The sequence below is a fragment of the Harpia harpyja genome, chromosome 13 (genome assembly GCF_026419915.1).
Source record: "Harpia harpyja isolate bHarHar1 chromosome 13, bHarHar1 primary haplotype, whole genome shotgun sequence".
NCBI classification, from domain to species: Eukaryota; Metazoa; Chordata; class Aves; order Accipitriformes; family Accipitridae; genus Harpia; species Harpia harpyja.
This window is the reverse complement of record NC_068952.1, coordinates 23,499,245-23,513,915: the sequence shown is the minus strand read 5'-3', so window position 1 is coordinate 23,513,915 and position 14,671 is coordinate 23,499,245. Positions and strand designations below refer to the sequence as shown.

General features: G+C 34.5%; 1 protein-coding gene across 5 annotated transcripts in view; it reads right to left on the bottom strand.

The window, feature by feature from the left end:
- BTBD9 (BTB domain containing 9) overlaps positions 1 to 14,671 on the bottom strand; it is a 147,913-nt gene that overhangs the window by 117,348 nt on the left and 15,894 nt on the right. For 4 of the 5 annotated variants that reach the window (XM_052806872.1, XM_052806873.1, XM_052806871.1 and 1 more), the window contains one exon: positions 13,327 to 13,446. In XM_052806872.1, the coding sequence (XP_052662832.1) occupies positions 13,327 to 13,446 (120 nt within the window). Of the gene's footprint in view, positions 1 to 7,018; positions 7,909 to 13,326; positions 13,447 to 14,671 lie in introns of those variants that run through there. The other variant, XM_052806875.1, reaches the window with a different exon arrangement.

Here is a 14,671-nt window from a genome sequence, read left to right as displayed (position 1 = left end):
TATCTTGGCATACTATTACTCTGTAAACCAAACCATGCAAGTTAGAATTGAGAAACACAACTAAAATTTCTAGAAGATAGGCACTTTCTAGTTACTTTGACACACCCATCAGCAAGACAGAAAGATGTGTCTTTTGAATGATAAGAACAGTTTGGCTTTGATTTTCTTTGCATTCATACAGGTGATAGGAAAAGAAAAGTTTTGGTGGCTGCAGATACTTTTCCTGCTAGCTTGCTTGTGTATCATTAGTTACAAACCCCACAAGCTCAACTTGCATATGGTACTGTGAACCTTTCAAGGATGTCTCATTATCTACAAAATGCCAAGAGACTGCCGGTCAGTTGTGGAAACAAAGTACTCTAAATATGCTGCTGACCCCAAACCATATTATTATATTTATTTCCAGACACCTGTGGGAAAGCCCAGTTAGGTGCTAGATGCAATGGTGCCAACACATGCCCACGTGCCAGAGGACAGTAAAGAGCCTTCAGTATCTTCCCAGAAATCAGGTGATGCATAGATGATGCAGACGAGGCACAGGTAACTACAAACTTTCCATAATACAAAGGATAAAAAGAGTTTAAGAAGTCTGAAAAAATAAATTTTCTAACAGTGAACAGCAGCTTCTGTTAAAATGATGAATTAAATGCTTTTCTGTGTAAATTACCTGGGAGTACGGTGAACCCCTTTTCCTTGACTGTAATTCAGTACTTGTGAACGTGTCTGACTACTGTTGATGATACGAGGAACATTCTCTTATTACTAATCTGCAGTATGTCAATCTGCACCAAGAGGATAAAATACATTTATAGTTTCTAGTTTCACCCAAGAGTGAATTATTTCAATTTCATTCATTTCCACTCCAAAGAAATAATATAGATTTGCCATATTGAAACAATGTTTCCCTTTCATTTACACACTTATCTATGAAGGCAAGATGAAGTATGACACAAAGTCATCTCTCTTTACAGCTGTTATATATGCTTCATAATTTACTACAAACTGGAATCATCAGCAATAATGTCTTCCAGCCCTTTACCCTATTTTGATCTACCGAAGTTTTAAAATCAAGTTTTCATCTAAATATACATTAAATTCTTCCCTTAAAAAAAAGGGGATGAAATACAACCTGAATGGGAAGAGTGTCTATGCACACACATATACACAGTGTTTCACATAGACTTAGTCTTCCTCCCTATTAACTCAAAATCAAGAATACTCTTGTAAAAAAACAAAGCAAAAATAACCCTCAGCCTCCAAACAAAACATTAACATCAGAAGTTAAACCGAAAAAAAATAATTAAAATTGTCTGACATCAATAAAAGTCTTCATAAATACTCACACAGAAAATTGTCCTGCTACCAATGCAGTAATAAAAAAAAAAATAATAATTTTAAAAAGCCAAGCTCAGTAATTCTTAGAAGATAATTTTATCTGATAAAAAAACCTTATTAATATGCACTGAAGAACATAACTGGAAACACCCTAAGGCACGGTTAAGATTGATTGTATGCCTTAACACTATGTACTCATAATTTACTCCTAATTCTTTCAAATGTCCAAACATGTGACATTTAAACTCTTAATTTCTAGACTCTAAAAAGCTTGTTACGGAAACAGCAACACATTACTCTCTTTTGAATTAATTGCTCTTTTAAATATTTTTAAACTCCATTATCCAAATTTTGATGGCATAAAAGGAGTGAGGGCATCTGATAAGTTAATGTGGAAATGAACACGTAATGTCAAATCACATGGAAAGTTGGTATAAATTCCCCACACACAAATCCTACACATTTGAAAAATCAAGGTCCTCAGAAAAAAACCAAGTTCCTCAGATTCATAAGGGCTTTTCAAGATTTTTCCAATCCAATTTAATTGTAACCACTTAGAAATAAATCTGCAAAACAACCAACAAATTTCCCCCCCTCAACTCTACATAGGAGGACGTGAAAGAAAATATTATTTTAAAAGAGTGAAACATTCTGAAGTTAAAAGACTATAGTTCTAGTCATTAACTAAAAAAAAAAAAAAAAAAAAAAAAATCCTGCATGTTCATCCTCCCCCCAAAAATAGACATTGCATAACTCGAGAAAACCCATGGATACGTTTAGAGTGAAATTTTTTGAAACAGGAAAAAAAAACCAAAACACAACAACAAACAAAACCCCCACATTTGATTTTACCTTCTAAAGTGTATCAGAGAATTAATCTTTGTAAACAGTGCATCAACTTCAACCCAAAGAAATACTGCCAAATCTTACTTTTTAAAGGTTTTATATAAGAGTTGAACAAAACTGCAAGTCTCAACTGAGTCACACAGTTAGTCAAGGAACTGTGAAAGCCAAAGAAGTTTTCATTTGCAAAACACTGTCAATATCAAGAAAAGAAAGTAATGAAATCTGTAATCTTGCTTCTAAGTAGCCTGGGAGCTAACAAGCCTAAATTCTTGTTAGTGCAGTCTCCAAATCGGCAGATGAAAGTAAGCTTTTTGGGGTAGTCAAATGCCAGGGGCAAGGGATCACTGAAATATTGCACAACATTGGGAAGGTGCTGAGAACAAAATAGCATTGTGCTGTCACTCTGTAACAGCTTGAGGGAGCTATGCTTGACATTGACAAAATCTTAATAAGAGTGGCAAAGGTGAACGCAATGTTGTTATTCACCAGATCTCACAATAATGGAACTAGAAGACACAAACTAGTAAAAGAATTGTGTAAATGGATAAAACTACTTTCTTTATGCAGTGGCTAATGAGCTTTTGGAATTTGCTGCCACAAGAAGCTGCAAAAGCTGTTGGTAACAGCTCAATCAGAGAAGGACCTTAGACAAATGAACAGACAAGAAACCTATGAACATATGCTAACAGGATCAGAGGAGTATAAGGCAAACGGAACACAGAGGGTGGCCAGGCTCACAGGCTCTCCCTGACCCAGCAGCTCCGGCTCTCAGGGTCAGAGACAGGACACGGGGGGAGGTGCCCATGGGGCACTGAAGTTGTTAGTGAGAATGCAGCTTGATTGGCCAACTTTGCAATTTGCCATTAAAAGAGACAGGATAATTGAATCGAACAGGATACAGATTTAGAAATCAATATTTAATACACTGTCTATCACTGCTGTTATTCCCCAATACAAACAACAAAGAAAATGGCATGAAAAAAAGTAATGAAGCCACTACTTTACTGATCACGTATTATGTTACTTACAGTATCTAAAATTTCCAAGACCTTTATTACATCTCCAGTGAAGTATGGAAATATTTATCCCAATCTTACAAAAGAAAAACAAGCATGAAAGTATAAAGCTGTAAAAATTTTTTTATAGTAAAAACCAAAACCCAAATGCAGAATCTGGTGTTTTACAAAGATCAATCTTTCTCTCTTTTAGAAGACATTACAAATAATAAAATAACTGCTTCCAGTAGCAGCCTGAAAATCAAAAAATCACAAGTGGTTTTCCTATAATTATCCCTACTGTAAAAACCACTATCTTTGAAAACATTTTTCAGTTGCACTGATTTTTTTTTTCCAAACATATTTTCTCTGTGTGATCTCTCTCTTCCATTGCTTGCTTTCTTTCACTCACTCATTTCTGCCAGTTGAAGATGCTTATGCGCACTTTCACATCTTATTTCCTATAAATTTGATTCTCTATAGCACCTGATTTGTTCATTTTTATTTATTGGTCTTTTCAGCTTGATTTTTCATTTTCAACTGTTTGTGTCCTATATTCTTCCATATTAGGGAGTGAATATTCCTTTTGTGGAACAGAAAACTATTTAAAAGCTGCATCAAATGGAACCAGCCACCTAATCCTCTTCATTGAAACTGAGATGAGAAAGAGCAAGTACAGTCCAAGCTCAAGAGGCTTAAGTTCAACACCAGTTCTACAAGCTTCTTTTGAGGAGAAAAAGGACACTGAATAAAGCAGTTTACTTTATGGCTTTCCCATTCATACACTGATTTATACCTTTAAAAAATGCTACACAGAAGATAACTTGAGGTTTGTAAACAAAGAACCAAGTTTAACCATAGACAAATTTCCTTTAGTATAAAGTTTTTAACGTCATCCAAATTATTCCACAACTGAGATTGAGATTGGCCTAGTGTTGGTTGACAGATGGCTTTATAAACTTAGAAACTGAAAAGTGAATCCACATAAGTGTATTCCTTGGTTTTATGTATACAATTTGAATATTCATAATGTGTAATTGTAAGTGTGGTACCATGTTTCAGACACACATCAACAAGCCATGCCCATTATCTGGTGAGAAATGGGGAAAAAGAAAAATACTTTATTCAATGGCATCAAACAACTTCAACAGATCGCCATCACTGATCAACAAACTAAAACAAACCAGAACTCTTACAGATTTAGCAAAATAAAATTTCCTTTTGTAAAAGTCTGTCTTTGTAAATATATATGGCAAGTTTTCACAGTTAATTCTAGCTCTTGGAGCGTAACAAAAAATCACAGAAGAGGATTTAAAGAAAAAAAGTGTTGAAGATGTCTTTTAAACACAGATTTGTCTTATGCAACATTAACTTTAAAATACAACTTGCTGTAGAATTATCATGAACAATATGATAATTTAGTGTTTAGATGTATCTTTATGTATCAATGTCAAGCTGAAAACCTGATAATTTTCACCTATGTTAGATCTCTTACGAGGTGAAACAGCTTGAAAACAAACCTAGAAACAATTTACAGTTTAAGAAACTCACAATGAATACATCAAAATTCAGAATACATAAAAATTCTAACCATACTACAAAAAAACCCTGCTTATTATTATGTCAAAGATGAGAAATATGTAATCTAGATCTCTTAAAAAGTTAATGGTTTCTTCTAAACTAGAAACCAAAAAAATAAGAAAAGAATACACTATACTTCTTTATAATTCATATCCAAATGGATTGGCAGGCGTTCTCTCACATTTCTCAGGTATTTTTATACAAGCCATATTGACCCCTCTACACACACTTTTTCAGACAAATACTCTTTTTCAGAGGATGAGCTGTCTGGCAGGTTGTCATTGACAGCTTAAATGCACACTAGCTTTTTTGCTTTTCCTCAAAGCTGAGTTGGGCTCTTTAGGTTAGGATAACTGAAATTGCTATGGCAGGAGACAGAGAAGGAATCTGAGAAGAAAAAAGCTGCCTTGATAAAGTTCCTGATGAAAAATGTTATTGATTATGCCTGTAGAGAAATGAGCTTCTGCATCACTAGGACCACATTTGGGGCTGAAATTGTAAGTTTAAGCTTAAGATCAAAAGCATACATAACCTGAAATGAAGAAAGGGATCTTTTAAATCAATAAACACTCTGTCCCAGACAAGGCAATAGCTTTCTTGATCCTGTGTCAATGATCTACATTGTTTGAAAAATCTGGGACTATCACCTTATCTTAGGAAAAGAAAAAAATGCCAGATAGAACACATACTGGAAAAAAAAAAAGTTTAAACACTGATAGATAGCAAGATAATCAAGCAGCCACTAAAATGGAGACTTCAGGAAATCATTTCCTTGTATTTCACAAAGTTAAAAAGCAAGGTATTGGAAACACGCCAATAAAGATTCCTCAATATGATCACCTTCTACTAAAAAGAGTGATAAGCTCTTCTCCCCACCCCCCAAAAAAAAGCAAAAAAGAAAACTGCATGCCTGCAGTGAAAATTGATTTGTGAAAATAATGTCAGTGAAAACCCTCAAAGGTCTGGAGTGACATTTCAAAATTGCTTTCTTTTAAGAATATGTTTCTGTAATACAAACTAAGATAATTTTTACTTATCTCTGGACATTATGCTATCACTGTATAACATACAGTATTAGTATTAGGAAAAGATTTTAACATTTTGGTTATCCAGAAATGAAGAAAAGCTAATTTGTATTGTGTAGCAAGGTGGTTTTTTTCCTAAACTCTGAAACATCAGCATATCTGTACAGTTAGAAATAAAATATTTACACAACAGTCAATGCTCCCCAAAGCACAGTACAAATAAAATAACTAATCAACACGTTGCCTATGCAACCATTTGTATTTCTCAAGTGCAGTAACTAAGGTAAAGATGGTTTCAGTTGCCCAAGTTTAATCATTCCCTTTGCAAGAAGTCCTTTTATATTAATGACTTAGTGATGAAAAATTTTTCAAATGCTTTTCAGACTGACTGAAGGCCTTACCAGAGCTCCTGCCAGCAACTCTTACTCTATGTTTTTCAGTTAGGTCAGTGATGTATTAGGGTTGCATTTTAACTTAAACAATGCTCAAAAGCTTCTTTTGGATGTCGGTGTGCTTTTTCTGAACACCATTCTCTACTGGGGGAGGGGAAAGGACACAGAATTACTTGCTTAAAAAAGCCAGTGCTAAATTAGAACTGCAGACACTGCTTTCTTCTGTTTATTTCACGTATCTGGGACAGTGCTTCAACTATTTTTTCCTCAGGACTTAACTTCTCACTTGTTTCAACATGTTCTTAAACTGAACCATATTCGGAATGCCTTTTGGCAAGTTATTACACTAAGTTTCCACCAAGCACAGGAAAACTGCAAAATGGATATCTACTACAGATAAGAATGTCAGAGACCTACTGGTAAGGCTGAAAGTGAGACATTACTGCTTAATCAGTAGCTAATTTCAATGAGTGACTCTCCCAAGTGAAAAGAAAAATAAAATGACTGCACCATCACTAGTATAAAGCACAGGTATCTGAGGCTGCCTGACCAAGAACAGAATTAAAGAAAAAAGCCTTGTCTAGCCTACACTTGAAAATCACATCTCTTTGCATGTCACTACCTGCAAAATAATTGTGCACAATTACCAACATTTCTTAGTTTAGAACTGCGTTAGTACTGAAACATTTACTCTTTTTACATTTTACTTTTTTCAATGCTCAGGAGACAGGGTCTACAATTTAATTTGTCTCCGCTCAGGCAGAGTATTACAAATGGTGTAATCACTAGCAGCAAAAACTGTTGAAGCACTGAACAAAAAAACCCAAAAAAACAAAAAACCCCTCACCCAATATCATCAATGCTTAATAAAAGGAAAGGCAAGAAATTCTCTCTGCACTGATAAATATATTTAATACACGAGTACACCTTCTAAAGTAAAAATAATTCTACACCACTCTTTCTATAGAGGCCAAGTACATTAAGGGAAACATGGAGCACTTAGACATAGTATACCACTACTAATTCAACCTACTAGTATTGAAAACCTCTACATTTTTCTATTTAAAACAATTTAAAAAACAGGAAAAAGAACACGCTTAAGTAATTTCCCACATTTACAGCATTATTCCACAGGCATCTATCAGTTCTTTTAATAGAAACATGCTTTAGGACCAAAAATTTATGCAGTAGTAGTTAATACTTCCCTTTGATTAGTCACATTATAATATCTCAAGAAGAGATGAGACAATAAAATAGTAGCAAATGCAGATAAAAACTGACCCCTTTCTCCTCTCCTTATCTTTTTCAAATTCTGCTATTACTGACAAAATAGCATTACATTTCAAACTATAAATTGGTCTGGTTAGGCAATACTCCCCCCATTAAAACTCAACATCATCCAATGTCAGATGAAACACGGAAAATTAAATGAAAGTTTCCTTCTGATTTATTGTCCCATCTCTGTATTTGCTTTCTCTATAGCAAAAACAGCAAACCAGAATGATTCTGTAATCTGGGAAGTTTAGTACACAAGCACAACAGACACTAGGAATAACTGCTTCACTAAAGAAGTTTAAACATAAAGAAATTAAGTCTTTAAAAAAAAAAAACCACAAAAAAACACTACTTATATTATAGTGACACCTTGTGGCTACATTTGACTTATTTTGAGACCTCTCAAAAATGTTCCGTATTCTTGTAATTGCTTTAATGAAGTTCTTCAAAACTTGTGGTCTAGGACAAAGTAAAAAGATGAAGACACAAAACAAAAATGAAAGGATGAAAAAAGTGAGAAGGATAAAACAGAAAACAGCATTGCCTGTTCAAATATCTTTAGAAGTATTAACATTCACCTAATGTATTTGCACTTTTTTTTCCCAAAAAGAGAGCTGTGGCTTAGAATCACAACTCTGACTGCTACCTCGATTTGAAAATCTGCCTTTTTTTTTTTTTTTCAAATGAACTATTGTCGCTTACCCATATTCAAACTGATATCCACATAGGATATCACACATAGGGTTATGAAAAAGACCCGAAGCAGCTCTTTTATGATTTTTATCACTGATTCCTTGAAACACAACACAATCCAACATTGTCAGACCATGGACTAAGTGCTATATAAGAAAGAATTAACTTTTTAATATAATCAAGAAGGTGGTATTCATTTTTTCAGGTTAATGACAGGGTAAACAGTTGGCTTAATTAATAGGTACATATTAAAGATACTTTGAAATAGAGAAGAAAATATTCATTCAAAAATCAGTAACAAACGACACAAGGAAAACAAACACAGAAGCATTCACTTCTACATTGCCTAACTACTAAAAGAGGAAGCTGGAATAACTATGAACCTGACACTTGTTCCTAACTTTGATAGGAACCTGCTTACATGACTGTTTTCTGTCTCCTGTCTTCCCTCTAAAGAAAGTCTTCAGCTCTACATGAAAATTGCTATGTAAGTGCAAACAATGAAACTAGGACCAAAAGAAATTCTAAAAAAAAAAATACAGTACCATATTAAAACAGAAAAAATTACCCTGTAATCCCACTCTCTTATTTGTTTTTTCTGCATAGTATATGGCTGTTAAATTTTTAAAGGTAGTGGAATAATGTTTTCTAAAAGCATTTAAAGCAAAAATTAAAAGTCTAAAATACAATTATGTCAATAAAAAGCCCAGGTATCATACCTAGCATTTTCTCTTACTAAAAAAAAAAACCCTCAAAAAACAGCAACACCCTCTCTTACCTGTTATACTAAGCTTTGATGCCTAAGAAATAATCTTCCTCGTACAAAGTAGCTTGTATACCTAAATCAGGGATTACATCCTACGAATCACAAATAACTCATCTTCTATGTGTAAGAAAGCATAAACAATCTTCTCATCTCCTTTTCATCATAGAATTTCAGAGTCTTTGGTCACTGCCTTTCCATTTTCCATCTATTAATTTAGACAAAAGGTTATGGCTAGCAAAAGTTATTCTGACCCTAATAAAACATAGACTGGAGCATACAAGTAAGTAACAGGAAGAAGAAAAAAGTGTAAATAATCTTATCACGTTACTTACTTGATTCTGCCTAATCAGTTTGGATGGCTTGGTACAAGCTTTGCCAAGTACAAATTATCTTTCACGGGAAGCACAATAATGCCCCTAACTCTAACACTATTGTGAATATTTCACAATGCTCCATATATCAAAGAAATCAAAGTCATGATAGAGACTATGACATGCATAATACAATAAATGACTTGTAAAGGAGATTGAACTGGCCTTAATTCATTGTGGTATACATTACTTATTTTAGTTAACAATTAACTGCCAGAAGGTTGCATTTTTTCATCCAGCTGGTGTGAAAGAGGCATTGATTGTAGATTTGAAAATGGATAGATTCACTTAACAGAAAAGTGAAAGGTTTACAAAAAACAAACAAAAAACCCCCAACCTGCATACATGCAAATAGAAGATAAACGATCAATTTTTATGCCCATGGAAATGTCTGAATAGCTTCTTAAAACTCAGGTGAACACATTAATTCAGCCCTTGACAGCTCTCACCTTGCATAACCAATATTTATGTGAAAGGTGACTCAAAAAGGCAACTAACCTTGCCTAATGTTACAGGGCTCACATTCTCTTCATAATCTATGTTTGAACAATTGCTCTAGTGTATCAGACACTAACAGGCTATCCTTCAACAACGTGTACAGAATCTGGCATGTTCTACTCCCCTGCTTTGAAAAAAGGTGTGTAAACAAAAACCACAGTCAATAACCCTAATCGCCAATTCTTTGTTGCTCCACAAAATGTCATCCTATACAGTGATGCCATAAAGCACTTTGAGCTCAAATAAACTTTTTTAAAATAAAAAACCCCAAGCACCACCTATGTCAAACCTATACCGGTAAGAAACTGCACTGTGAAAGATACTTAGTCCATCATCTTCTGCTGAAAATGCATACAAACCTTTAAAAAAATTGCTGCATGGTTCCCTAAGTGTTCACTTGCAAAGAGATTATTATCTGCATTACTAAGACAAAAATGGGAATAAATATTCAAAGGAAAGACGACAGAGCAAAGCATGATGCTTGCAATGCATTCCTCTACTGTTGCCCATGAACAGGAAAATTTTGGCACTGGGACTTGTCACACCAACTCAAGTATACGACAGAAGTAGTGTTGAGCTATATGAAAACATAACTAGTTTTGGATTTAAAGAATGTATTGATTAACCTAGTGCTAATAAATGTGAGTGATTTGCTGAGTTACATTAGTCTTCCTTTAAAAATGGGGCAGGCATTTACATCTTTGAATGAAATAAATCAGGGTTTTTTCATTATGTGTTGATAGTCTGATAATTTCCATCTAGATAGAGCATATAAAACACTTAAAACATAACTGCCCTTTGACAAGCATGCAAAACTTACCTGTGAAAACAGAATATCAAATACTAAAGCATACATTCTGACATAATCTCGTATTAGCTCATACTTTAAATCTGTGCTCACAACACTGGAGATCATCTCTTTTTTAGACGACAAAAAACTGCTACATATTTTAGGATTTTTGTTTTGTGTATGTTAATGTCCTAGAAAAAACTAGTTTAACTCATTTAAGTAAACAAAACTACTTTAAATACATAATTACAAAAACCTGAAATTAGAGACAGAAAAAAAAGTTTAGTACTCCTTACTTACTTCTTTCTAAACAGAATATTAATTAAAAGCCAGATAAATAAAAGTCTTGAATACTAATATATATGTGTACATAGCCTCCCTCACTCAAAGCCTCTCTTCTGGAGGTCATCTGGTCCAAAGCCCTGATCAAAGCAGAGCCAATCTTCAAGTTAGACCTAACTATTTATGTCAAAACAAATAAATAAATACGAACTTCTTAAAGTGGAACTCCTCAAAAATTTGTCAGCAATTTTAGGTGTCTAAGGACATTTTAAATAGCCTTTTCTTATTTACAGGAAAAAATACATTAAAAAACCAATAAATTATAGCCACAGTACTTCTACTTTTGACTAGCAAATGCACTTACTATAATGTAGGCTTCAATTCACTGATGTAAAGAGAGATTACAGAACAGCCTTATCTAAACTACCCTGAATTATCATGTTGACTCACAACTGAGAACTCGTATTGCCTTAAAGTTACTTCTCCTTAACAATAAATACTCATAAACTTATGCTGCTACATGATTTTCTCTTTAGCTCTTTTGCTTGCTCTTCAAAGAAGCTGCACCTCCAGGGAATTCCCCACCACTCTGTGGATATGATAATGAGGAACAGGGATTTATAGAAAGTAAAAGGTTTACTGGGGATCATGGAACAGAACAGGAAAAATTAGAGGCATGAGGACTATGTGATGAAGAAATCTGTGCTGTAGTTACCTGGACACCTGTATATTTCAAATATCTGCTAAAATAAAACTGCAAGGGGGAGGTTTCCAGGTGTGCTTGTATTTAACTAGAAAACATATAGCTACATATACAAAAACACCACATGAAATGAATTCCCTCCTGATAATCTGCTCCTCCAATAGAGGGCAAGTCACTTACAGAGGACTAAGAGATCATTGGAGAGCTAAAATGTACAATAGTTCCTTTTGTGCCAAAAAAACGAGTAACATACCACCTAAAACTCTGGAATAATGTTCTCCCCTCCACTCTTCCCTTTCTGCACTTTCAGGCAAGGCCTCAAAGAGCCTTCACCAAAACAGAACAATGATGCTCTCAAAACATAGCATACAGACAGATGAAGACAGCTGAGGCGGGACAATGACAAACAGATAAACTTATGTTGAAATAGAAAATCACTTTTGGACAAGTCTTTGGATGGGGCCAAAGAATGACTACAACCTGGGCCCCTTCTTGGTAACACGATAGAAGCAGAAAAGCTGCCCTTACTAACAATCCGTCCAGTTTGCACCAAGTTAAGGTCACACACACGGACGCACACACGCACACACACAAAAATCTCCAGGAAATGTAAACCACCTACAAACTCCATGAGGCATTTCATCATTGCTAGATGATTTATCACAGACACCTTTAAGCAAAAATTTATCAGATACACACACAAACTAAGGGACAATGCCAACCATTTCAGAAAGAGAAAACAGTAAAATTAGAATCATAAAACTTACAGAGAAAATGTGAGAATGTATTCATTTGTATCAGGAACAGTTAAGTTTCAAGTTACATTCAGTATGAGCTTACTAAAGGACAGGGAAGCTGAGAAAGGGTTATCTGAGAAGGAGAGACACACAAGTGACCCACAAGACTCTTTCCCCATAGACTACAACTGCTTACCAGCAACCCCATGTTGCAGAGCAGTAAAGATCAGAGAAAGAGGTCATTCTTTGGGAAAAAGAAAGCACTTCCCCTTCTTGGGGATTCCAAGAATTGCTGTGCTGATTAAACAGTTTGTTTCTACAGAATAATTATTACACTACAGGGCATTTCCTCTTTGGGTCTATGACCCAAAACCTAATCATGATAACATCTTTGGAATCTACAGATTGTGGTCTCTCTACCAATGAGCTCAATTCAGTTTTTGGATAAGACTGCTTCAATGTGATTATAAGCTTTTTCTAGAATTCCCAGCACCTACAGTAAAAAGACAACATCACCTTAATAATGATGAAGCCCATCTAGCTGCTTTGGTTTACACAAAGCATTGCTCAAGCCTCCTTAGCCCTAACTTTCCCCTTTCACTCTTTCAGTGCAACAGCAGAAAATATATAAAATATATAAAAATAAACTTCCAAGTTCTACAGCAAGGATGTAAACACGTTTTAAACATTTTGGTAGTCAAGGAATGATGTTTACTACTGAGATAAAAAAACACATCAGCTGCAAGAGGAAAGAGGATAAGTGAGTTATGATTCAAAAAAAAAAAAAAAAAAAGGAGAAAGAGATACGCAGTTAGAGATGGAAGCACCAGAGTTTTCAAAACAAGATGCCTGCAATTTATGACCTATATTTATATTAAAAAAGCATCCACCGAGATAATTTTTTTTTTTAAGATAGGTGATGAAAGTTGTGTATATCATAATCAGAAATACATCATGCAAGTAGCTAAATCCAGACACTTATTCTGGTGTCTACATTATTTAATGATAGCCATGCAATATTACATTGATGAACTAACCTGCAGACACGGGCAGGAAAATACAGGTTCTGCCAGGACCGACAGAGGTATTTAGAGTGATCGATAACCCGAATCCAGTCTAACTCATCCATGGACACCTCAATGTAGTAAGAATAGGACCTATGGATTGTCAAAACACACTGGTTAGAATACAAGCAGCCACATTTTACGTATTAAATTTTACACCTTCTTCTCGATTTTCAGTTGTGCTGTAGAGAAGGCTATTTGTTCCTACCCACAGACTGGTATCTAAGATATCTAAAAGAGATCCCTATTTTCAAACTAGCTTTGAAAATAAATTCACATGCAGTTATATTAAGACAATTTTTCAGAATAACTTAAAACAGCCTAACACTCACAATCTGCAGTAATTAGATGAGACCACTGTCCCTCAAAAAAGGCAATGGAGACTTTCAACTCAGTCATAAAAATAATCATTTGTATTCCTTCTGCATGGAATAAATCTAAAACACCAGTGCTAGTTATTATTTCTATTGCCTTATCCATAAAGAAAAATAAAAAAAAATTTAGCAGATCAAAAATGTAAATTCAAACTCTGCACTTGAAAGAAGGAAATTTCCTTTATAATCATTTTCTCCACTGATGTTGTTCTTCACTTCTGACCCTTTCAGTTGTTTATGATACATTGTTGAGCCTGTCACTACTTACTTACACACCCCAAAATTACCCATCAAAAATAAAAAATAAAAATAGTCACCAACAGAATCTGTGTCTTCCTCTTGTTTATCAGTTATGTTTAGCTTACAGTTTGCTGTTAGGAGAAAGCAAACCCAAACTAAAATTTGAAAGCCACAGCTATTTCCATATTATACCTACAACAGTGATACTTAGAATGAAGTAGAAACTCCACTTGTATATTTCACGATTTGCTGATCTACATTTCAGAATATTTTCTTTCTCTTAATGTACTAGTCTGCAATATTCACAGACATTTCAACAGCACCATGTTAGCACTTACCCTCCTTTCACACTGATTTCTAAAAGAAGAGTTGCTCTTCCAGAGTTCTACATAGACATGTTTTGTTAAACACTAATGCCTTTGTTAATATTTCCAATTTTTTGCTGAGGACTTAGAGGGGTAGATGTCTAAAGTAGTATTGTTTAAAAATTCTTAAAATGTTAGATAACACTGTTAATACCAATTTATGCACTTAGAAAGGTAATGCAGAGTCTGTAAGATGTCAATTGCATAATCAGCTTTCACATTCACACCAACCAGATGTGTAATATTCACAACCCATATAAATACACTGCGTTTTAGCAACATTATTATTACTAACCTATGCATATGTGACTGAACTAGGCTCCAGCATTTTAGAGTTTG